The 24,173-nt window shown below is 38.4% G+C and overlaps 1 protein-coding gene across 4 annotated transcripts in view; it reads right to left on the bottom strand.

Moving 5' to 3' along the window:
- The window catches only part of Mbnl3 (muscleblind like splicing regulator 3), a 91,910-nt gene that overhangs the window by 11,601 nt on the left and 56,136 nt on the right, over positions 1-24,173 (bottom strand). For 3 of the 4 annotated variants that reach the window (XM_029473570.1, XM_029473571.1, XM_021153488.2), the window contains 4 exons: positions 15,802-15,966; positions 6,542-6,733; positions 5,175-5,411; positions 3,993-4,143 (listed from right to left, as the gene is read on the bottom strand). In XM_029473570.1, the coding sequence (XP_029329430.1) occupies positions 3,993-4,143; positions 5,175-5,411; positions 6,542-6,733; positions 15,802-15,966 (745 nt within the window). Of the gene's footprint in view, positions 1-1,255; positions 1,292-3,992; positions 4,144-5,174; positions 5,412-6,541; positions 6,734-15,801; positions 15,967-24,173 lie in introns of all 4 variants that reach the window. The other variant, XM_021153486.2, reaches the window with a different exon arrangement.

Below are 24,173 nucleotides of genomic sequence, written 5' to 3' on the forward strand. Positions count from 1 at the left end.
CATCTCTGGTTACTTATTTCCTACAGCCATCTTTCCTTGTCTTGTATGCTAGTTCTCAAACCACTCATGTTTTTCTCGTTGGATGTACAGCAACTGTGCCGAAAGCTGCAGTGCCAAAGCGTGCAATTGCATTCAGAAGCAGAGCTTTGAAAGGGAAAGGACAAAGAAGCAGCCCCAAGAGACAGGTCACAAAATGTGAAAATAGACACAGTTCTCAAAACTGCAGAAGTCAGGTCTTCCCCTTACATGCACAGAACGTTAGTATCAAGGTGATGTTACTTCCTCTGGGGAACAGCTAATCCTTCAATAACAGGCCTCAACTCTTTGCCAGGGTTTACAGCTTGCTGTGTTTGTGTTACTTCTATGTGGTCATTAGTTTGAACTTTCCTTATTTCGATGACCCCATAATCTTTAGTGCACCAGTGAGATGGAAATCAAGCTGATGTGAATTTTCTAAAATGAGAGGAACTGGGTTCTTAGGAGATGCTAAGATGTGCTATGAATCCTACTTTAAAAAATTAATTTTTCATGATCTATTCCTGGTTCCTAGGAACTATGACCTCCCCAACGGCTTTCTCATTTTCTTTTCTATTAGCAAACTACAAAATGGCTTAGGGGAGGCTACAAACTGTGGGGGTGGCTTACTACAGAATTCCTGTGTAACTGATTTTTCACTTGATGCTAGCCAAAAGGCTGAGAGGATGTGACTGGTAGTTTCAAATGGCACAATGAACCCCAAATCACTTTTGAAATGGTTTGGTTGTGCCAAATTTCTGGGCAGATGATGCTTCATCCTTGAATGCTACAGAATGTGTCACAGAACACTGCAGGATGTTCTAGCTTTGCTCAAGTCGGCCATCCTCAACATCTGTGGAACGAATGCACTGCATTATAAGGATAACTTTGGGAGGAGATTGTTTTATTGTAGTTTATAAATTATACATTAGAAATTTATTTTTAAAATAATAGACAGAAGGCCAAGAAAAATCATCTAGTATCAGTATGGAATATTTTAAAAATATTTTACTTGCTATTTTTAGGAAAGAAGTGAAATGGCAGGATTAGAATTTGGCTACAGTGGCAGCCTGCTAAGCCCTGAGAAATGGGTCTACTTTGATTGCACATGTTAAAGCTTAAGTCCTCAAACACGTCCACGCACTCGCATCATTTTGTCACCCGTGTTTTCATAGTCCGAGCAGAAAGATGGTTTTAGGTTACAGAAAGTGAGATTTTTTTTTTTTTGTACAAAACCTACCAAAAGTTGAAGTAGGAGTCATGCACAGTATTTGCCCTGCACACCATGCAGAAAAGCGTGGAAAGTAAAGAAAAGAGAGATTCATCGTTAAGGCCTTAGAGAGAGAAGTAGATTTTAACTCAAAAGGTAATTTTTTGCAATATCATTTCAACAGCACATGTAAACCAGGAATCGCCCATGCTTATAATTACAGGTTATGTTTAAGACCGCAGACCCAGGTAATATAAGTAATTCGGAGGTGAAAAAAGAACTTCGCTTTTTCTTTAAAGGAATAAAACCTCACTTAAATATTTATTTTAGGCAAATATACTGTCAAAACTTTATTCATAAAAGGAGACTATTTGTTTACTACACACATCCCCTTAAAGGTATGCTCCAGGATCCAAGTCTGTTGCCTTTGTTGTTGTTGTTGCTGCTGTTGTTAGAGAATTGCTCTAGAGTGGGGAAGAGGGAATGTATAGAGCCCACCTCCAGCAGGAAAACAGGACATCAAGTGAGGGATGGGGTTGCCATATCACAGTCACACCTCTGACCCATAATTGTTTCTGTCTGAAAAACCTGCAGGAATGGAAATGGAGAGGAGCCTGAGGAAAAGGTCAAGCGACAGGCCCAAAGTGGGATCCAGCTCAAGGGGAGGTCTTAAGGCCTGACACTATTACTGAGGCTATGGATCGCTCACAAAAAGGGACCTAGCATGACTGCCCTCAGAAAGGCCCAACAAGCAGCTGAAAGAGTCAGATGCAGATATTTGCACCCAACCAATGGACAGAAGCAGCTGACCCCTGTTGTTGAATTAGGGGAGGCTGGAAAAAGCTGAGGAGAAGGGCAATCCTGTAGGAGGACCAGCAGTCTCAATTAATCTGGATCCCTGAAATCTCTGAAACACTGGACCACCAAACAGGCAACATACACCAGCTGATATGAGGCCTCCAACACACATACAGTAGAGGACTTCTGGTCTGCATTCATTCAGAGATGATGCACCTAACCCTGAAGCAACTGGAGGCCCCAGGGAGTTTAGAGGTCAGGTGGGGTGGGGGGTGGGTGCATCCATGTGGAGACCAGGTAGGGTGGGGAGGAGGTGTGGGATGTGGAGCAGTCAGACGGTGGATGGGGGGGAATGGAATATGGAGTGTAAAAAATAAATTAAAAATAAAATTAAATTTAAAAAAAGTAGTTATTGTGCCAAATATAGTGCAAAAGAGAAATTATATTCATCATATAATAAAATGCATTAAGACTATTTCTAAAAAAAAAAATGTGTCCCACACCTCATTGAAACTGAGGAGTAGTCTATTTGACAACTGGCTTTCCGTTAAGGGGGAGTCTCAGCTAAATTAGCTTTAAGGTTTGCTATTAATTCAGGGGAGAGGATTCGGGAGATTTCTTGTACATTTATATACTTTAGTTTTGAGACAGTGAATTTGAGGATGGCCTCACATCTGCTATTTAGCTAGTCCAAGCTGGACCTATACTTAAAAAATTGAGTCAGCTTCTTGAGTGTTGGGATTATGAGCATGTACCACCTTGCCCAATTAAAGCTAGGTTTTATATGTGTCAAATTTGGCAAAACAAATTTCTAACTTCTACATACAGTCACTCTAAACTTGAAAAGAAATCCTGGAATGAACAGTGTAAATTTTTCCACACTCAACCATTCCTGGCCGGGCCTTCTGGGCCACCAAACTTATTCTATAGTTATGAGAAAAACTGAAAAGTAGCCCAAATGAAGTGATGTGATGTAGGTAGAAATTGCTGTGACTGTTACAGAGAGGAAAAGCTACTTCAAAGCATATGTGTTTTCTCTTTTACTTTGTGGCATTATATATTTTTCTTTAGATTTGGGAGAAAAATCTACACCATTAGACATGAATTTCTAAGTGATAGAAATATGTCAAAGAACTCCATTTTTCATCTCCAGAAACTATTATATAAATGTATTGTGTCTGCCTTGTAAATGGTGACCCGATGAGTAACTGTAGTCAATAACTAAACAGTTATTTTTAATGGCTCCCTTCAAAATTAGCTGACTGATCAATTCATTTTTTCCCTATGTCTAAGTATACAATGCTATGTATCAGGCATGTTTATATAATCTACAAGCCTTAAAAGCAAATGGTTTTAAAGCAAATGGTACCTTTATTTATTACAGCTTTTTTTAAAGAGAAAAATCCCACAACTTTCTGTAGTAGTAGAGATTAAATCCAAGACTTTGAGCATGCTAGACAAGTTCTCCATTACTCCACCATCCCCCATTCCTTACTTTCATTTAATAGTAGTTTGCAAGAGTCAGAGGCTGAAACTACCTGTTTTATATATAGACCATAAATTTACTATAAACATGAGGGTTTAAAAATTACTGACTGTTATATCATAGTTATATGGACTACAAAATTTACAATATTGAAGGTGGAAAATTCTTTTGACAGATAATTACTATCTGTGAAATAATCACTGAGAGTCAAGACATTAGCTGACTAGACCAAGTGAATCAACCTTCAGAAGCCCAAAGTAAAAAGCAACGCCAAAAAAGTAAACTATTAACATCTTTCTTCCACTGATTTCAAGCCATTCATCTCCAAAATCATGTTACTCTAGATAATATCAAATCAAATGCTTTACTTTACTTATAGTCAAAATGCATGGTGATAGTCCCCCAACAAAGCCCCTTGGAAGGGGCTTTACGGTATACCCACTCAAACTGTTCAATCCAATATTCACCCAGCTCTGTTCTCACCTGTTGGGATAAAAGCCTGCTGTGGAATCTGCATGTTAGCCAGAGCCTGTTGGCAGTGGAAAACACTGGGGTTAAAGACTGGAGTGGCACCATTGGCCTTGTCAAGGGCTGACCTCTTTGGTATCAGTTGAAGTGCACCATGCGGCAGGGCCTATGGAGAAGGGATAAATTCATTGCTAGTATCAGGGAAGAATTAAAAATGTGCTCAGACCAAGAAAGTGATACAGCCTGGGAAGCCATCGCAAAGGTAGCCATTGACCAAGACTTCCCAGGAGTAGTGGACACTCAGCAGGGCAAACAACAGATTGGCTGTTTCAGAGCAAAATGTGTTAGTACAAAACAGAAATATAAAGAGAAAGGGCCTTTTAAGGTCTCCAATCCATAACCCTTGAGGCAGGGTAGGGCTGTAATCTTTAACAGCAAATTGTCATACATAATTAACTTCTTGGGTATGACGGCCAGAACTGACAGTAGGAGAGGGAAGAGGATTTCTGCCCATCAAAGGGCCAACATGTAGTGAAACACCTGAGGATTTCTAATGCTGACCTCACACTGGATCACACAGCACCACACAATTTTTTTCCTACTTGCTACTTTTTAGTGTTATCAATCGAAACTAACCTTTCTCTATAAATGATTGCTAGGCTAACTCAAAAGGAGAGGCCTTTTTCCCTACTCACATCAAAATCTCCCTGAAGCTATGGCAGCCTTTTGCCTTGATCTTTCACTCTGCCTACACTATGCCACCAGACTGGAAAGGTAGCTCTGACCTTTATCTTTTAAGTCCTGTGATCTCAAAGGAATTAAACTATGAGTGGCGAAGTGCCAGTAAAAGTGACTAATAGAATGCAGGGGCAACTGCCATTTGTGAATATTCAGGATAGTCAGATTGTAAAACACTCGAAATCATTTACTTTTAAAATCATATATTTTTACCATTTTCTAAGATTGTGAGAAAGAGAATAGTGGGTTAACATCATTAATAAAGCTTTTACATAGTTATCATTAGAAAGTCTTAGCAAATAATTAGAATAAATTGGTCCTATCTTTTCTAATGTATAACTTTGGCTATTTGTGTTAAGGTATACTTATGAGTATACAGAATATTAGACAAAGTAGGTTTACATGAGTCATCTACGCCCCCACCCCAAACAGAAAGCCATAGTCCTAACCTGCTCTTACCATTGCGTTGGCAGCAGAATGGTTCATCTGGTGATGAGCTGCCCTGAGTTTGGCCTGCAAGTGGGGAGGAGGATGAAAGTACTTGCATTTCTCCCGGGAGCATCGGCCTTTAATGTAATCCATGCAGATTGTCACAGAATTATCAGTGACTTCAATCATGGAAACATCCGTAGGGTGAGCATAGCGGCACTCGCTCTCCCCACGGGTACAATTTCCACGCTGAAATTCACGGCAAACCTTAAGAAGGGAAAAAAAAAAAAAAACAAAAACAAAACCACATACATTTCCCAATGATGACTGGAAGGTGACTGGCTTTTATTTACCTTCCTAGAACATAGGAGAGTCACATATACATCTTGTCACTTATGTAGCAAGTATCTATGAAAGGTGAACAGTAATATAAAGCAATATTCACCTTAAGATAAAGAACACAGTTTCTACTTTGGGGGAGGGGATCACGTTTTCTACAAAGATAAGAGTGTCTATTTGCCTTACACAAACATAGGACTTAAAGTATTACTGAAAAATGTATTTGAATCCTGAAGTTAACCTATCCATCCTAAGTATAATTATTTCTTTAAGGCCTGGGGTGTTTCTTTGTCACACAGCAATGCACTGGTAGTTTTACACAGCCAACATGGAAAGCACATTAAATCACATGTATATTCAGATTCCATTATAATACATGAGCAGGCATTCAATTGGCTGCCTATGGAGCTGACTTTCTAAGCAATCAACCAGTTATTTATTTTAGTGCACAAAGAATAGAATTAAGGGAAAATCTAAAGGATGTCAATAAATTAAAGGCAGTTTGAAAATTTCTTGAAATTCTTCATGTTTCATGTGCTATTTCTTATGTAGTACATCATTTTTTAACATGGAGAAAATGGATAGACATACAATTCCTTTACAGCCTACATTCATAAAGCTTTACAGTCTACATTCATAAAGCTTTACAGTCTCTAATGTTAGAATGTTAGGTTCATCTTTTTTTTTTTTTCAGTTTATCACTCTAGCTAAGAGTGTCTATTTTAGAAAGTAAAGATTTATGAGCAATCCCAGTAATTCCAGTCTATAACGCTCCAGCATAGGCATAGAGACCATTTTCACTCAGACTTCATTTTTGAACCCTCCTGAAGCATTGTTTGACCTACTGCACAACAAAATTCATTCACTTCAGAACAAGGTTTAATTGAGGTTTAAAAATGGTTAACATTTTTCCTCAGACTCCCTAGGCTCAAAAGGTACTTGGATGCACTTACCTAAAACAAGCAAACTAATTCAACAAAGTAGCTTCTGAAAATGGTTCATCATGCATCTACTTTAACATTCATTTTGCAAGCATTTATATATGTCTTAACAAATACCTCCAGTCTATCTGTACGAATTGGCTTTGGACCAGGAACTCCTGGCAGTGCAAGAGGAGGGTTTCCAGAAATCAGAACCGGACCATTTGGTAAAAGCTCAGCAGGAACCAGGCCCATGCCAGGATGAGTCATGTAAGGATTGAAAGCCATGGCAGGATTAGCTGCAAGTGATGAATTCATAGGAAAAGACGCCTGTGTTCAGAAGAGAGAAAATGAGGTATTATAGCTAAACAGATCTTTCTTATCATTTATTATACTAGGCATTCTTGAAGGAATATAAGCAATACTATAATTGACTGCTATTTCTTTGTTCTTTTATTTTTGAGATTATATAATTATCACTTTATTATATTTATTATGTAATTATACTATTTTTTATATTTATATCATTATATAATTTCTCTAAATCCCTCCCATATGCCCCCTTTTACTTTTATTAAAATATATGGCATCTTTATTTTTATTAATTGTTGTTACCTGAAAAAATATGAAATTATACAATATATATTCCAAATACAATTACTACTGTTTCTTGATTTTTTTTTTTTTTTTTTTTTGTGTTTTTTACTAGTTCCTATACAGGTGCTTTTAAAACAACAACTCTCTATAGGCATGAACTTTACTGGTCAGCTGATTTTCAAAAAAGCCCTAATATAACCAATGAATGACAAGACACACACACACACACACACACACACACACACACACACACACACACACATACACTTTCTTGGTTGCCTTACCTTTGCCATGCCTTGAAGTAGGATTTTGGTGTACTCCTGAAAACCCCTTTTCTCATACCTCCTCCTCCCTCTTCACAGCTGTAATTGGATCTAAGGGCTCTAAGGCTGCCTGTCCTGCCAGATGTCCCAATCATCCAATAGTGCCCCACCCTTCTTTCTTTCCTTAGCCCACTGATATTTATGGAAGACTTGGAAGATAAAAGGGTAATTTAGGAAAAGTGAATGCTTTAACAGTTTACTATCTACCTAAAATGATGATATTGCTGTCATTTTATTTTACTATTTTCTTTTTAACTGTAGGACCTTTTTCATAAATGGATGTGACTTGCCCAGCCTTGTCTTTATCTAGGGGCCATATGACAAAAGGCCCTAGAAATGCTACAAGGATTTCTGTTAGGGAGAAAGAGATAAGATAGCAGAATTAGATGGTCCATAATTTAGAGCATAATTAGTAAAGAAAAGCCTTAGAAACGCAGTGGTATTTACTGCTTTGGGTATGTCTCTACTTAAAATTCCTGGATTCAAAAAGATTGGTATGTCTATTGCCTTTAGTCTCAGGAATGGCACATTTTACCACTTTACAGCATTGTTTTCCAGTTCCTGCCACATGTGTGCATCTTTACAATGCGGTCATCATTTCGTTGATAGTTCTCTCTGCCCTAGAGTACTGGCTACTTGCTGAGTGACTTGTAGATACAACTGAAGACACATTTCAAAATAAATTTTGATTTTAATCAATGATTACTATATATTACATATACATTTCTAATAGCAATTTAATATGTTAATAACTGGTGCTGGCTCACTGTGTTTTGACTACGTGCATGTGTTCTTTCTTTCATTCTTTTTATTTCTTTCACTGAAGACATCAAGTTGCACCCACACTTGCCAAATTGCAGTCAGAGATTTCCTCTAACTATGCAGAAAACAGGAATGTGTGGAGTCTGGCAGGGGCAATAAGTTCAATCCCTACCTTATCCTCCATGCTTACTTCAAATTTCCACTAGCACAGCTGCTGGAAGAAACCCTGAAAGGCAAGTTGGCTGACTTGGAAGTGCTCCTGCTTCAGCAGCCCTCCTTAGGCATATTTAGTAAACAAACTGACTACTCTGTTAACAAGAACAGAAAGAATACAGCTCAAACGAACAGGATGCATTAGGGTAAGGGAAAGGCATTTTAAGATGAAGGGACCACACTAGATGCCAAGGAAGATGATGGAGCAGTCTGGGGAGGGGCTCACAGGTTTGAGGACAGATAGCCCTGGGCTGACTAAGCCCAGCTAAGTCATGTGATGGAGCAGTTCTCAGGATCTTGTCAAAGTTCTCACCATCTTCAGGAATTAGGCCTGACAAGTCAGATCTTACTAACTCAGTGATTCATCCTCATGTCAAAATCATCAAGAATCTTTGAAAGTAAAATCTCCTCATATGAACCACACAGTAGGCCTGTTCCCATGTATTTGATTTCTCTCGGACTTTTGAGGTCCTTCTCACTGAAGTCACTTCCAATTCTAAATACATTTTAAAATTAAAAAAATTAAAAATTACAACTAGGACCTATTGAACAAATGCTGAGGGGTGGATGGATTATTTCCAGACTAAAAAAATAACTTCTGTAATTAATTTTCAATTAAAAGCCAAGCTCAATGTTCATACAAGGCACGCTTTCTTTTATGGTTCTAACCTCTCTAGTTTATACTATCTTTTTAAAAACAAACAAACAAACAAACAAACAAACTTCTTTCTTTTTTTTAAAACCATTTAAATCTACTTAGGGTCTGTTATTTCTTCTAATAGCACAAGAAAATCTGTAAATAATCAGCCTATTATAAAGGTAAAACGATTCCTGGAGATGTTTAGTTCTTTTTAAAGATTTAACCACAAACTCTACCAGACTGTCATTAGATTTTAAAATTAGTCTTGTAGTTTTTCTGAGCATTTCCTCTTTGAGTATAAATGCCAGTCGATAACACTTGATTGCGAAGCGAGTTCTTCCAATTGCAGCCCTGGAGCAGAGCAGGAACTCCTGAGCTGCTTATTTCTTTTCAAATAAGCATTTCTATTTTCTCAACACCACCTCTGGCCCAAGCTAACTACGCCATTTTATGAATCTGAACCTTCAATGGCTTAGCTCTGACTAACAGTCATGGGTTAAGTCAAGTAGCCTACAAGCTTGTGCATTCAGTTACAGTAAGGGAAGCAACTTAATCCTGCCTCTATGTATATAACATCCTTCATGCCAATTGAACTAACATGACCCCATCTGTAAGTTATTGCCTATTTTAAAGAAGAAGGTAAGAGGGTTTGTGTGTCTGTATGCTGGGGACAGAACCCATGGCCTTATATTATACAGACTAAACATACTTTACCACTCAACAACATCCCATAACAGGAAAAGGTTCTTTTTTTGTTGTTTTTGTTGTTTGTTTGTTTTTGTTTGTTTGTTTGTTTTGAGACAGGGTTTCTCTGTATAGCCCTGACTGTCCTGGAAATCACTTTATAGACCAGGCTGGCCTCAAACTCAGAAATCCGCCTGCTTCTGCCTCCCAAGAGCTGGGATTAAAGGCTTACGCCACCACCGCCCAGTGAAAAGGTTCGTAATACAGGGAATCTGATTTCTCTATATAGTTTAGAGCAATCTAGACATCTCAGTTGCCTCTGACAGTCAAAGATGGACTTACTCACTTTCTAATATTTGAAACTATGAAAAGATGTTTTATCTTAGAACCAGAGGTGTTGATTTTTTTATCCTTCTAAGTCTGGCAAAGGGGGAAGAATAGTGAAGGTAGTAGAGTTTAAGAAACAAGATTGCTGGACAACTATTGGTCCTCAGCGTTTAGCAGGGATTTCTCCTATCATACACATTTCTAAGACTCTTGGGGCATTTGCACAGAGCCTAGACACTCCTGTGCACTTAAGAAATGCCTCCTAAAAGTTGGATGAACCTCTTCAGAAAAATGGCTCCTAATCTTTTTCTACTGGAATTCTCTGGGTCAGCTAAAAGCTGTAGGAACTGCATACAAAAAAACAAAAAAAACTCATGTATACACAAAAATGTTACCTGGGATATTAGGAAGTTCAAGGGCCCATGACATCTGCCCCTGAAGCAGGTTTCTGGCTCCTCATAGGCCCAGAGATGATATGAAGTTAGAGAGCACCAACACAAAATTCAAAGCTTACATTAGACATTATGAGATTGTTTTGGGATTTTTTAAAAACTAGATTTTTTTTTTTGTTTATTTGTTTGTTTTTTTCGGGACAGGGTTTCTCTGTATAGCCCTGGATGGCCGGGAACTCAGTCTGTACACTAGGCTGGCCTCGAACTCAGAAATCCGCCTGCCTCTGCCTCCCGAGTGCTGAGATTAAAGGTATGCGCCACCATTCCCGGCTAAAAACTAGAGTGTATAGTTTCTTAAAGATGAACTTTGTGAGTGACAATGTCTTGTTGAAATGGCAAAAGGTTGAACAAGACCGGGCATGGTGACGAATGCCTTTAATCCCGGCACCCAGGAGGCAGAGGCAGGCGGATTTCTGAGTTCGAGGCCAGCCTGGTCTACAGAGTGAGTTCCAGGACAGCCAGGGCTATACAGAGAAACCCTTTCTCAAAAAAAAAAAAAAAGGTTGAACAAGCATAGGAGAATAAGAATCCAAATTAAGATGCCTCAGGAAACATAACCTGCCATTATTTATGTGCAATCTCCTTTTTACATTTTAAATGTTTAAAAATATTAAAAGAATAATATTTAGTTACACAGGGAAATTGCTCCTTTTATAAAAAATTATGGACATTTAACTTCTCTCAAATATAAGAATTCACACACACACACACACCTACCCATATATGTTTATAGTTGCTACTTAGTGATTAACTATGGGACAACAATAGTCTTCCAAGGTAAAAATCTTAAAAGCCTAGCAAATACTCTTCTTCAAGGACTCGGAAGCATCTTCTGAATAGTAAAACAATTTAATAAAGATTCTAACTCCTTAGCCAGTTACCTCTTGAAGGCCTTGGTTGATTTCATATCTTAGCTACTGTGAACAGTGGCCAATAACCCTGGAAGGCCAGGTGTCTCTTTCATATAATGATTTGAGTAACTGGAGTAGCTCACATCTTGAGAGTCCGAAGGTTCTCAACACAGGGCTCCACTAACGGGATGAAAATGCTAATTCCACTGATTGGCATTCCACATTCTATGCATCTATAAAATTATTGCAGTATACCTCATAAATATGTGGGTAAATATGTTTCCATTTAAAAATTAAGAAAAAAGCAAAAGTTATCCCTTAAGTACATGTGTCTAGTTTATAAACATTTTAGGGACACTAATACATTGCGTAAAATGAATTATCCATCAAGTAGCATAAATAAATGAAAATTAAATGTTATGCCAAATCCATTGTCTCTCTAACAAAAACGACCTACTTATTCTCAGTAACATCGGTTACAATTATTGATGAACACAAAAGAGTTGAAGTGATGTAAATGATAGCATGACCTAGCGGCCACAGAATAGCTATGGCCTTCCATCTCTGAGCTTCGATCTAGAGGTAGAAGACTACGCATTTGCTTTTACTAAGGGTAAACATTTGTTAGCAATTTGTGGAGTTGATTTTAATACCAGAAAAACAGTGCCCTTAAATTCTACAAGCACTCTTATAATACCATCCTTGTATTGTTCATTTGAAGACACTGAGGTAGTATAAAAGATGTAAGCCTTTTTCATCTTTATTGGGCTTATTACCGTCAGAAAATTATGAACAGCAATGAAATGCACAGTTTTAGTTTCTTTTTTTAATTTTTTTACATATAAAACTATTTTTTTATTACATCTTTTCCTCAATTACATTTCCAATGCTATCCCAAAAGTCCCCCATACCCTCCCCCCTACTTCCCTATCTGACCTTATTTACTGTTCACATAGAGCACAACTGAATAGCCTGTGTTTCCATAGTTTTTAACTTGGTCACCTACTGAGTGATGTTCTTAAGGGACAGAAGTAGTCAAAAGGCATGCTGCAGAAGACCCATATACTCTCCAGACCAGTTAGATGGTACCTCAACAAGTATGAGCTATCTTTATAAACAAATGAAAAATGATAGTAGTGTTTATCTACTCATAATTGTTAAAAATAAGCCACCTTTGGGCTCGAGAGAGCTGAGGGAAAAAGTTGAAGGTTTAAAAGGAAACAACTGTCCTCAACTCCCCCTGGTCTTTTTGTTGACATTAAAATTATAGATGCCTTAGTGAAAAAAGAAACATTAAAGCTAGTCAGGTAGGCAAATGATAAGTAGACTACAGTGACTATAAGGGGCAAATCACAGTTCAGATTGACCATTCTTTGGTGGAAGGAGAAGGTGCACTAGAGGCCTAGGAATTACAACAGAGTACCCAAACGCAGATCAGCATAGGAAAGGAGCAAATGACCGCTTCTGTAGGCAGGCCGCCTGACACCTCCCAAGCAAGGCAATTTGGATTATTCTGAGGAATAAGCAAGAATGGACCTAACAATCAATTGTTGGTGATCACCATATGATAATAATGGCATTCAATGAAACTTAGTATTCCAGTTGGTAAAAGAAAAGGAAAACTATTTTAAGGATACAGTTTTCGGGGTGAATTGTGGTGGCTTTATAGGTATATGCTTATCACTAGGGATACCAAATTGTGTGTATTGTATGCATACATGGTTTTTGTATGTGAATGATATCTGAATAAAATATTTTTAAAAATCAAATTGTTACCTTGTTTTTTAACAGAGTACAAAACAAAATGCAAATTGTTTGCTAGGGGATGGGAAGAGCCAAGATGAGCAAGGATCCCACAAGTATTTATAAAGAGCACTAAGAGTTCCTATCGCATCATCAAGTTTGGGACAAAGTAAAACAACAAAAGCAAAGACAAAGTCTTGCATGCTTATTAGGAAGATAGTGCTACAGGAGAAAAAAAAACTAGCCCAATGTGACAAATGTGGAGGATCTTGTTAGAACAAGAACTATCCATTCAATGGCTAACAGCTGAGGTACAACAGCAAACATTAATAGATACAGATTTCATATCACTAAAACTCTTCATTGTGAAGCTGAGATTATTTTTTAATTTTCACTTTGTTTGAGAGTTTTCTGGTCTGTTTACTTCTACTATGTTCTACAGTGTTCTTTTACCTCTTGACAATGTAAACTGAGTCTGAACATCAGAAACACTGGCTTTTTAAATAAGTCGGGAAAATGCGAACAAGCAAGCCACATTGCTTGTTCTACCTGCTAAATTTTCTTAAGAAAGCCACCTAAAAGCTTTCAAAGGTACATCTTTACAGTAGCAAATGTCAGTGCATACCTGTTACATACAGCGAACAAACCTGCCTACCATAGCAAGCATCCCAGCTAAATTGTCTAGGTGTGGTTTTTACTCATTGTTCAGTGTAACTGAACAGAGTCTGCTCTCTAGCTCTCAGTCTTTGTAGGCTGACATTCCCTTTATCTAGGGGCTTATAATAAGCAAGCTATAGTCAGTTTTCCAAAGGCAGATGCACTCTTCTGGTATCCTAGAAACAAATCAAAGTATGCTTTGTGGAAAGACCTGAAGTTCAAGCTAGTGATACAAACGCTTATTAATGTGTGATCACACAAACACAGGATTGGAAATTTTTAAACAAATTTCTTCTAAGGACAAGCATCAAACTATTAGTAAAGGGGTGATTAAAAGAGATAAAAAGAACTGATTATAGGAGAAATCGGTACCAGAAATTAAGCAAAATTTTACATTCCCGCTGCAATATCAAGATCAGGATTCATATTAAAGAGATTTCTTCCAGATGAGACTAGTATTTCACTTAAAATTGCACACATTAGCTGAATTACAACAGTTCTACAAAGCAACTTCCTAGACCATAGAGGAGCATATGAACCGTTGCAGGATTAGACTTTTGTGTCCATACTAGTGGTAGAAATTAATCCATATTAACTTATTATATCACAGTAGCTATCAGTAAATGAGGTAGAAAAACAATTTCTAATTGTTCCCTGGGGGGTCTTCTATGTATTATTTATCTACTGTAACATGCCATAAAATAAATTGTACTCTCATGAGTCATATTGGTTCTCTTCTTAAGCTTGAGATCTGAAATTACACCCACCAAAGAAAAAAAGGAAATATATATACATATATATAGCCTATTATCAAACTCATGGAGGAGCGAATTAGAAAGCACAATTGAAGAATGTTTAAAACTTAACAAATGTCTTACTCATTTCTTTGAAAACATTTCTCTAAATTGGCCCAGCATGAGCCTCTCTAATCCCTTCTCCACACAGTGAGAGTGGAGACACAGAGGATGTCACAGGCTGAAAAGAAAGAGCATAGTTTTTCTCACCCCTACTTTACCCTATGCCCGAGTCTCTGATTCCCTGAAATGGCATCTGACTCGCACCCTGAGGCTGTGTCTTGACCTTTGAAGAGATCCCTGCTCTGCCTTTATAGGATATATCCTGCTCAAGTGTCAGTAAGACCTTGCTCTATTCCTTGCTTATTCCCATAAGAGCCTGAGGATGGTAATGGTCTTGGTCTAGTCAAACATTGGCCAACATCTCCCTACCCTCACCTAAAGCTTCTAGCAAACATCAACTTATTCTCTGTTCCTATGAGTTCAACATTTTTGAGATTGTACATACAAGTGAAACCATGCAGCACTCGCCATTCTCAATCTGACCTCTTCCACATGGCATAATATCTTTTAGCTTAATCCATGTTGTATCATTTTATAAATGAGGAATATATGTGTTATATGTACAAACCTTTAAACCATCACATTTATACATTAAACGAATACATCTTATCATCATACCACAATAAAGTGGAAAAATTGTTCAAAATTCCTTTGGTTTAATGGACAGAAGCAGCTGACCTTGTTGTTGCTGAATTAGGGAAGGCTGAAAGATGCTGAGGAGAAGGGTGATTCTGTAGGAGGACCAGCAGTCTCAATTAATCTGAACCCCCAAGATCTCTCAAACACCGGACCACCAAGCAGGGAGCATAAACCAGCTGATATGAGGTCCCCAACACACCTACAGTAGAGGACTTCTGGGTCTGTGTTCATTCAGAGATGATGCACCTAACCCTCAAGAGACTGGAGACCCCAGGGAGTTTAGAGGTCAGGTGGGGTGGGGGATGGGGCATCCCCGTGGAGACAGGGTGGGGTCTGGAGGATGTGTGGGATGTGGAACAGACAGAAGGTGTATGGGGAGGGGCAGGGAATGGAATATGTACTGGAAAAAATAATTAAAAATACTTGGCTCATGTAAAGTATTACTGAAGGCCAAATGAGCTCCAAGGAGCTCGTTGGTTTCATAAAGATTAATTGATCAACTTAATTACCAGCACTGAGTTAGAAGGCAAATATATTTGGCCAACTAATAGTGTAGAACATGAACTCTATCTTCCATCAGTCTGTCTAGATATTCTGAAAAGGTATCATGAACAAAACCATCAAGTACTCAATAGCCTCCTGTGGTAACTTACAAGAGATGACATCTGAGCNTTCTGCAGCATGAGTTGCATGTGCTGGGCGAACATGGCTGCGGCAGTCTTCTGTTGAATCAGATTGTTTCTCCCATTAACTTCTAGCTGTGACTTTAAGTGGGGTGGAGGGTGGAGGTACTTGCAGTTCTCACGAGTGCACCGACCCTAGTAGCAAAAATTTAGATAAATTTTTGTTTAATAATTCTGGTATGGTTAAAGAAATTATAGAAACTTTCTGTGCTCTTAAGAACCAACAGTCACAAGCACTAGCCACGAAGTCCCCCATTTTCTTTTCCTAACAGCCCTGTAAAATTGACATTCTTACCACCTTTATCTCCCAGCTGAAGAAATTGAGACTAGGAGACATCACGTGACTTGCCCATGGGGACATAACAGCAAAAATCTAGTTGGCCTTAGTTCAGAATGTTCTCAGTTGCTCTGTTTTGCTCTACTTTGATTATGCACCATATTATATTTAGAACATAGAAATATTAGGGAAGGTATGCCATAAAATGTAAGTAGAAATCACAAAGTTAAATAAAAATCTTTTAACAAGAGATGTAAGGATGTAAAATCATCTGTTTAAGACTGGGATCTGGATCCACATGGACAAGTAATTAAAAAATATTTCCGGGAGGATCTTTAAGAATCACATTAAAGTTTATTAATCCTGGATTCTATTACCTGGGACATTCTAGGTCCCAAAGCATTCTTTTTCCTCCACGCTTTATACTAAGGGGGCTTTGATGATCTGAGAATAAATCTGTATGTCTGCTTGCTCATTAGGTTCCAGCAGCAATGTCCTTAGGTCATGTGGATACTAAAGTTTCTCATCATTTTTTAATTCATAGTTTAATCAGTTTCCAGAGAGGATAATATTTAAACTCTATTGAACCATGCATGGTGACTCATGTCTGTAATGCCAGTATTGTGGAGACAGGCAGGAGGAATGCCATGAGTTCAAGGCTGACTTAGGCTACAGAGTGGGGCCTGTTTAAAAAAAAAAAAAGCCCAACCCCACATGCCTTTGATATCCTGTAACCGGTGACTCAGCTGCTGATTATGTGGTAGCAAAGAGTGTCAGTGGACAAGTTGTTTATTGCACTGCCTCAATATGACCTACCACTGCCTTCAACTAGGAACCTTGCACGAAGCAACTAAAGGCTATCCTGTTTGGATTACTAAAGCCACCATAATCCTTTTAAGATAAGCACAACTGCAAGTAAAACCTTTTCCCATCGATGCTGGATTCTTTACCCAGCATGAAGTTATTGGAAGAGGAAGAGGAAGAAGGAAAAAAATACAACCTTTTTCTTTGGCCTCAGAATGCAAGTTGCTACGTTATCTGAATTCCCAGGGGAAAATGAGTCAGTTGATCACGAGTTTTCATTCAACACATCCTAAGCATGGTGCTTATTTGCAATACTCAAATGATACACACATTCACTTATTTATATTTCATTATCTTTCTATGAAGTAATTCCTACAATTTTACTGAGAAACATGATGTGTACTTCAACGTTTGCCGAGCTACATATAATGCAAATTTGAATGTACTGTTGCTGCTTTTTTGAAAAGCCTTCATTAATTTTATAATATATGTATAATATATATTAATTCTATAATATATATAGTTTACTTGCATGATAATTGCATATATTTATGAGGTAGTGTATAACCTAAAACCTAGTGTGAAAAACTGAAAGTACACTTATCATTTGCCGTTCTGTTTCTTCCCCTGGTATATTTATTTTTAATCAAATTAAAATAATTATCAAATCTAATAATAGCCTCACTTCAAATATATCTTTAAATCTTGTTATTAAATTCTGGAAAAAGAAGAAATTATACATATTAAGAATTGGAAATGTTTTTAAGCTGATTCTCCTGAATTCATACAAATAGCTTATAAAAAGCTATATAATTTCAACACATATAAGCACTGTAAGAAAAACTTCCCCCACACTAAAATCACAATCTCAGGGATTTCTTCCCATGAAAACCATAAACATCATTTTACATAAACAATCTCTCTTAAGCGCTAAGACAGGCATGGGAATTACAATATGTAGACCTTTTATCCTCCAGCAACATTACTAAGGTTAAGGTTATTTGGCTCGAATATCCAGTTTATAGGTGGAACAACAATATGAACTAACCAGTACCCCCCAGAGCTCATGTCTCTAGCTGCACATGTAGCAGAAGATGGCCTAGTCGGCCATCAGTGGAAAGAGAGGTCCATTGGTCATGCAAACTTTATATGCCCCAGTACTGGGGAACGCCAGGGCCAAAAAGTGGGAGTGGGTGGGTAGGGGAGTGGGGGGGGAGGCTCTGGGGGACTTTTGGGATAGCATTGGAAATGTAAATGAGGAAAATACCTAATACAAATATTTTAAAAAAAGAAGATACATAGCATTTGGTGACTTCCACCACGGCATGGTAGCTTATGCTTCTATGTCAGCCTTCCTGCTACTCCTTCTGGACCCCAACAGCAAAGATTTCTCCAAGGCCTAGGCCTAAATCTTGTTCTCTTTTACCATCTCATTTCTCCGGAGAAAGGGAATTATTCCAAAGTTGCAGGGAGCCCTGGAATTGTCCAGATCTTAAATCTCTGTCTATCTCTGGCCTCTGGTCTGAATTTCAGGCTTTTTTTTTTTTTTAAATCAGCAGCTGCAGCTGCATTTGGGGCTCTTGCCCTCTAACCAGGTGGGAATACCTTACTCCTGACGTTTGCCTATCTTTCGGCTTGCTGCAGACACACATTCTGGGACATTGCGTCAAGTCTATGGTTTGGGGCAGTTATGTAGCAGCAGTGAGGAAAAGAACTCAGGCAGCTGCTGAGCAGGATTGCCTTGGGCTACAAAGCCTAGATAACTTAAGACAATTGCTGTTAGGTAGCTATGGAATAGTATTTGTAATCCTTCTGCAAAAGAGAAAAAGACACAAAAATACATCTATTATATTCAGAATTCTAAACAATAGAGTGCCTTTACCCCATTAATTAATTAATTAATTAATTTCAATAGAGTGTTTTTTAAAGTGAAAGAAAAGAAACTGATTGGGATTTTAGCATTTACTAAAAATTACAGAATGTTCACATCATTTACACTTACTGTATTAGAAGAAAGGGAAAAGAACAAAGGGACGAAAGAAGCACAATATATCTGGCATATTTCCTGCCAGCCCAGAGAGAAAAAAAGGAATATGTCTTTATGATTTCTTTCTTACTGTCCATTACAAATAGTAACTTTGCTTAAACTTCTTTTTTCAAAAACTAATGAGTTTTTACAAAGCAAAAACAGTACACAGAAATAGAAAAAAAATGGGAAACTAACAGTGTAAAGATTACATCAAGTTGGGCTATAAAACCAAAGCATGATATGAGGCATCATGAAATTAAAAAGAAAAAAGTTATTCGTCTTACTTATGAGATTTTACTTGATTTATAAAGCATCCTTTTTTGAATGACAGAATCCATAATTTAATTCTATAGCAATGCAGATGCATAGCAATACCACCTTACTGGAGACTGCTATTTGTGACACAGAAAGCTTATAAAATACAAAAATCTACATTTTTTATCAAAACAATAGATGAGGAGATCATGTAATTTAATATTCTTGTTAACTGTGAAATACACTGCTACAAAGGAACACTAAGGCTCTCACGTAATTTTTAAAACTCACTTTAGAACTCAAGGCAATGTATCTATATGCAGAACATTTGATGATAATAAACTTCTAGATATGATGCATTTTTTTCAAGAACTCCAAATTCAGTTACAGGCTTTAATATTTTAATTGATATGATGAGGGATATAACTGTAGTTTTTGACATTTGGTAAACCTTGTTTTTCATTCATAGTGGTAAAATGGCTTTGGTAAAACATATATGGATAGAATGAGCTGTGGAGGGGACTGTCCTAAAGACTGCTGCTGTCCTTTGAAAAACAATGACTACAGATTAGAAAGGTTACCACGAACGTCCCTGGGACTACTAAGCAGTGTGAGTGGGCCACAAGACACCCTTTCACAACGAATCTACCATAACCCAGTACCAATCTTAACTCTGAAAAGGCAGCCCCTCATTTTCCACCGCCAACTCAAGGATGTGTCAAGCCGTCTACATTGTTATCTAGACCAAGAGTGTCAGAATTGCCATGTATTACGTAATTATTAGACCAGGTACTGAAGGACTTCATAAATGTTGGGTGACAACATCCTTTGGTCTAAGAGACTATCCTAAAAACAGCAGCTAGGGCTGGCCAAGCCATGTAAATCAATTTTCCTCACCCCTTAACCATGCACAGAGACTTAAAAAGAAAAAATAAAAGAATTAGAGAATGAGCTCATTAAGGCTTGCCTCAATTTCCCTCCTCGTCCTACTTACCTTAAAACCATATGACCCTCACCTGGTCATCATTGTGTTATTAAGTTAAGCAGCTAGCTCATGATTCTAGAAGGAAAATAGTTTTAGCTGAAATAAGTCCTCCCACTCTGCTGCGTCTTCCAGTTCCCTCTTTTCCCACCCACTGTCTGGGAAAATGAGACCAAAAAGCAGCAGGGCGAGGGAGCAGTTGATGACATCTGCGAACCACAGCTGCATCAAAAAGTTGATAACAGATAAAGGAGAAACTTGCAGAGCATTTATAAAACCTCCAAAATTCAATCTATTGCCTTTCCCGTACCTTTTGGCTTTTCACAAGTGAATAGCAAGTCTTTAGCGGAGAAAGAAAAGTAGCATTGTAATGATTCAAATCCTACCTAAGTCTTGGAAGTTAGGAGAGAGTCTGTCAGCTAACAGAATACTATGCACTTGATGGGGGAAAAAAAAAACTATGAAAAGTACTTTTCATGTTCATGAGAGAGCCCTGCCATCTATCAAAATAAGAAAAGGACCCTAGGAAGCTGATAAAACTACCTTCTGTCAGTTACTGTATCTTTAACAAAAACAGCTGTTTGCATAATAACTTGCCTCTTCATATATGTTTGGAGTTAAGGGGAGGGGAGTGGTAGATGAAAATAACCTCTCTTAAATACAAATTTACCCGAGTTACCTTTTCTTTTCTTTTTTCCTTTTTTTAAAATTAGGTATTTATTTCATTTACATTTCCAATGCAATACCCAAAGTCCCCCACACGCTCCCCCCCACTCCTCCAACCACCCACTCCCACACAAAGACACAGCCTTATTGATCTGCACTATCAGCAGCTAAAATGTAAATGTTAAACACACCACACAGACGATTTGTTCAAGAAGAAAAAGAGTTACTCCATTTTAATGATCCTGGGGTAAATGAAGGAAAAAGTCCTGACCTGTGCTCTCCCATTAGAACATATGTGTGCTCCTAGACAAGGCTTCTCTGTTGATGTACAAGTGAGTAAAGCATTTAGACCTGCCAGGTACCAGGCTGTCTAGTTCCTGCAGTATCACAGACCTACTGAAATCTAGGAAAGAGCTGAAAGAGCAAAAGGTGAGCGCATCCACCCATAGTACGTTACCCAGCTATTAGCAGTTACCAGCAAATCTCTACTTTCTTTCACTCAGAGTTCTGTCTTTCAGCTAATAGGGATAATCTACATAATTTTCTCCTCCAAATAGTGTATCATCAACCAGTATTGATGTATTGTACCACGAGTATCCTCAGCATGTTGCTTATCACCACCTTTATCATAAATTTGACATGCTGGTACCCTAATTCACAAGTAGCTTAGTAGGCACAAGAGCCAATTTTCTCATTCTCAGTACCCAAAATGGAATCTGTTCAAATGACTCCGTGTCTGGAAAGACTGTTCCGGAGGCCTTCTCTCCATCCCCGACCCCTTATCTTACCTTTGTGTCTCCAAGTGTATATATTCAGCTCTGCCCTAACACCTATTGGTAAATAACATCAATAAATTGTTTGCATGCCTATCTCGTCTGCCAGACTTTGAGTCTCTCAGAGAACACCTCTCTCTTTCTCATCTTTGAATCCCCCCAGGGATGTATCTGTGCCTGGTGGATAGTGGCCACACAAGTTTGCTAACCTTTGCGGGGATACTTTTCTAGAGGGCTGCATTTAAAACTTCTCCGTGCTCCCCTGTCTATTGCCTTTTGTGAGACCCCTCTTCTTTCTCCAAGTAAGAGAACAATAGTCAACTGGGTTAAATTAACTATTATTTCATTTAAGTCTAGAAAATAGTCTGTAAGTTTTCTGCTACGATTATGAACCCCAAGGAATATATGACCACCCTTCTAGTAATTTCGTATAACTGAACCAGAAGTGACATGAATCCGTAAGGCACACAGACATGACCCCCTAGTTCTAATGCAAAGAGTCTCAAGATCCCCAGAATATAGACTCCCACTGTAGGACAGGAACGATAAAAAACCCAGCCACTGATCCATATCTAATCAGCACCTGGGCCCTCCTAAGGGGAGCTCTGTATTTCTTGGGTCTGTGGTCTGTTTACGACAGACAAAGTGCTTCTCTCGCTGCCCCACCCTTACCCAGAATTTCTCTAAGCATGCTGTAGGTCAAATTCCCCTAAGCTACAAAGGTGAAATACGCAGCTGTAGGAAAATCACAGCAGGCGGAACCTTCTTGTAGCTCTACTGTACCTATCAATTCTTAAGAAATATATTCCACCCAAGCTCAATTTAGTTCCAGTTAAAAACAGATCTTACTTTTCAAGAATCACAGGCTTGAATTTCTTCATGGAGAAGTTTGAAAGAGTAAATAACAGTAAAAGGCTGGCTTGTCCACAGGCAAAGCAAGCTGACCTCACCCGTATCCAGAAGCTACTCCTGCTGCTCCGCTCGCTCCCCACCAACTAAACATCCGGATTTTTCAATCGAATACCTTCAATCATTTTAGATAGAATAGTTACTGGATACGTTGTCAATAACCAACTCCTTGTAAATGAATCATCTCTATTTTAAAAATAACCAGAACCAAACTAAACTCTCAAGATAAAGACACACATTGGTGCCAAGTTATCAAATTCAGAAGTACTTCTGATGGTAAGTATTCATAGAAGCTGGCTTTCAGCGTCTTGTGGCAGTTAACATAAAATACCAATACATAAAACTTAGTGGATTACCTCCCCCCCAAAAAATGCCACCCGATCAAACTGCTACTTACTACATAGACTTCGTTACAAAACAATAGAGTGTCCGTCTCTGCCCAGCAGTAGAATCTACTGTACTACTGCTCCTTTACTTTGTCTGGACACTCCTTTCAGCATCTAACACAGCAATTAGGAAGCCAAGACAAAAAGAACAGCAGCTGCCTGTACCTTTTATTGCTCCACTAAGGCTTATGCTTTGAATCCTACCTAGGGATGCTAAATTTAACAAATAGAACTAAAAGACTCCGAATTTACTTCGATTTTTTAGATAAGCCATCTAAGTATCCGTATGCTACATTCAAAATTTTATCTGGTAACTTTCTCCGCAACTGTTCTCTGCTGTGAACTGAGCTAAATAAAGTCAATCCCTCTCAAACCCATTTTACTCCCTTTACCAAAGGGCCTGAGAAGCTCTGTCTTACGGGACCCATCGGCCCGGGATCAGCACACTACTCACCCAGAAGGAATGCTAAGCTCCAACTTACCTGACTAGCTGCAAGGATCTGAAGGAAGTGGACTGCTGGAGAAGACAATTTGTTCATTCCGTAGCTCCTCCCACCATAAGCATCACACCAATCACTTATCTTGCCAGCCTCTCCACCTTCTAAGGCACAGAGGCAAGACTACCCTTACTTTTTTTTTTTTTTTTTTTTTTTTTTTTTTTTTTTTGTATGTTTAAGTGACTGTGCTGCCTGTTGGAGCTCCCTCTTTCGGTTAAGTTGAGAAGGAGCATGGGATGTGAGGGCCGATTTATTTATTTATTTTGTGGAGCTGGACTCAGGCCCCAGCAGAGTGCTCTATCTTCAAGCTACACTCCCAGCTGGACTCCAAACATATACAACAAATTTTTGGGCACACAAAATACTGCATGAAAATGAGGCTTTTATATCTTTTAAGGCTTTATAGTCTGTGAGCTAGGGAGAGATTAAACAGGGAGGCCAACTTTCTTTTTTTTCTTCCTTTCTTTTCTTTCTCTCTCTCTTTCTCTCTCTCTCTCTCTCTCTCTTTCTTTCTTTCTTTCTTCCTTCCTTCCTTCCTTCCTCTCTCCCTCTCTCTCTCTCTCTCTCTCTCTCTCTCTTTTTTGTTTTGTTTTGTTTTTCGAGACAAGGTTTCTCTGTATAGCCCTGGCTGTCCTGAAACTCACTCTGTAGACCAGGCTGGCCTCAAACTCATAAATTTGCCTGCCTCTGCCTCCCGAGTGCTGGGATTAGAGGTGTGCACCACCACTGCGTGGCACACCAACTTTCTTTCTTAATCCTGTCTG

This window comes from Mus caroli, chromosome X (assembly GCF_900094665.2).
Source record: "Mus caroli chromosome X, CAROLI_EIJ_v1.1, whole genome shotgun sequence".
NCBI lineage: Eukaryota > Metazoa > Chordata > Mammalia > Rodentia > Muridae > Mus > Mus caroli.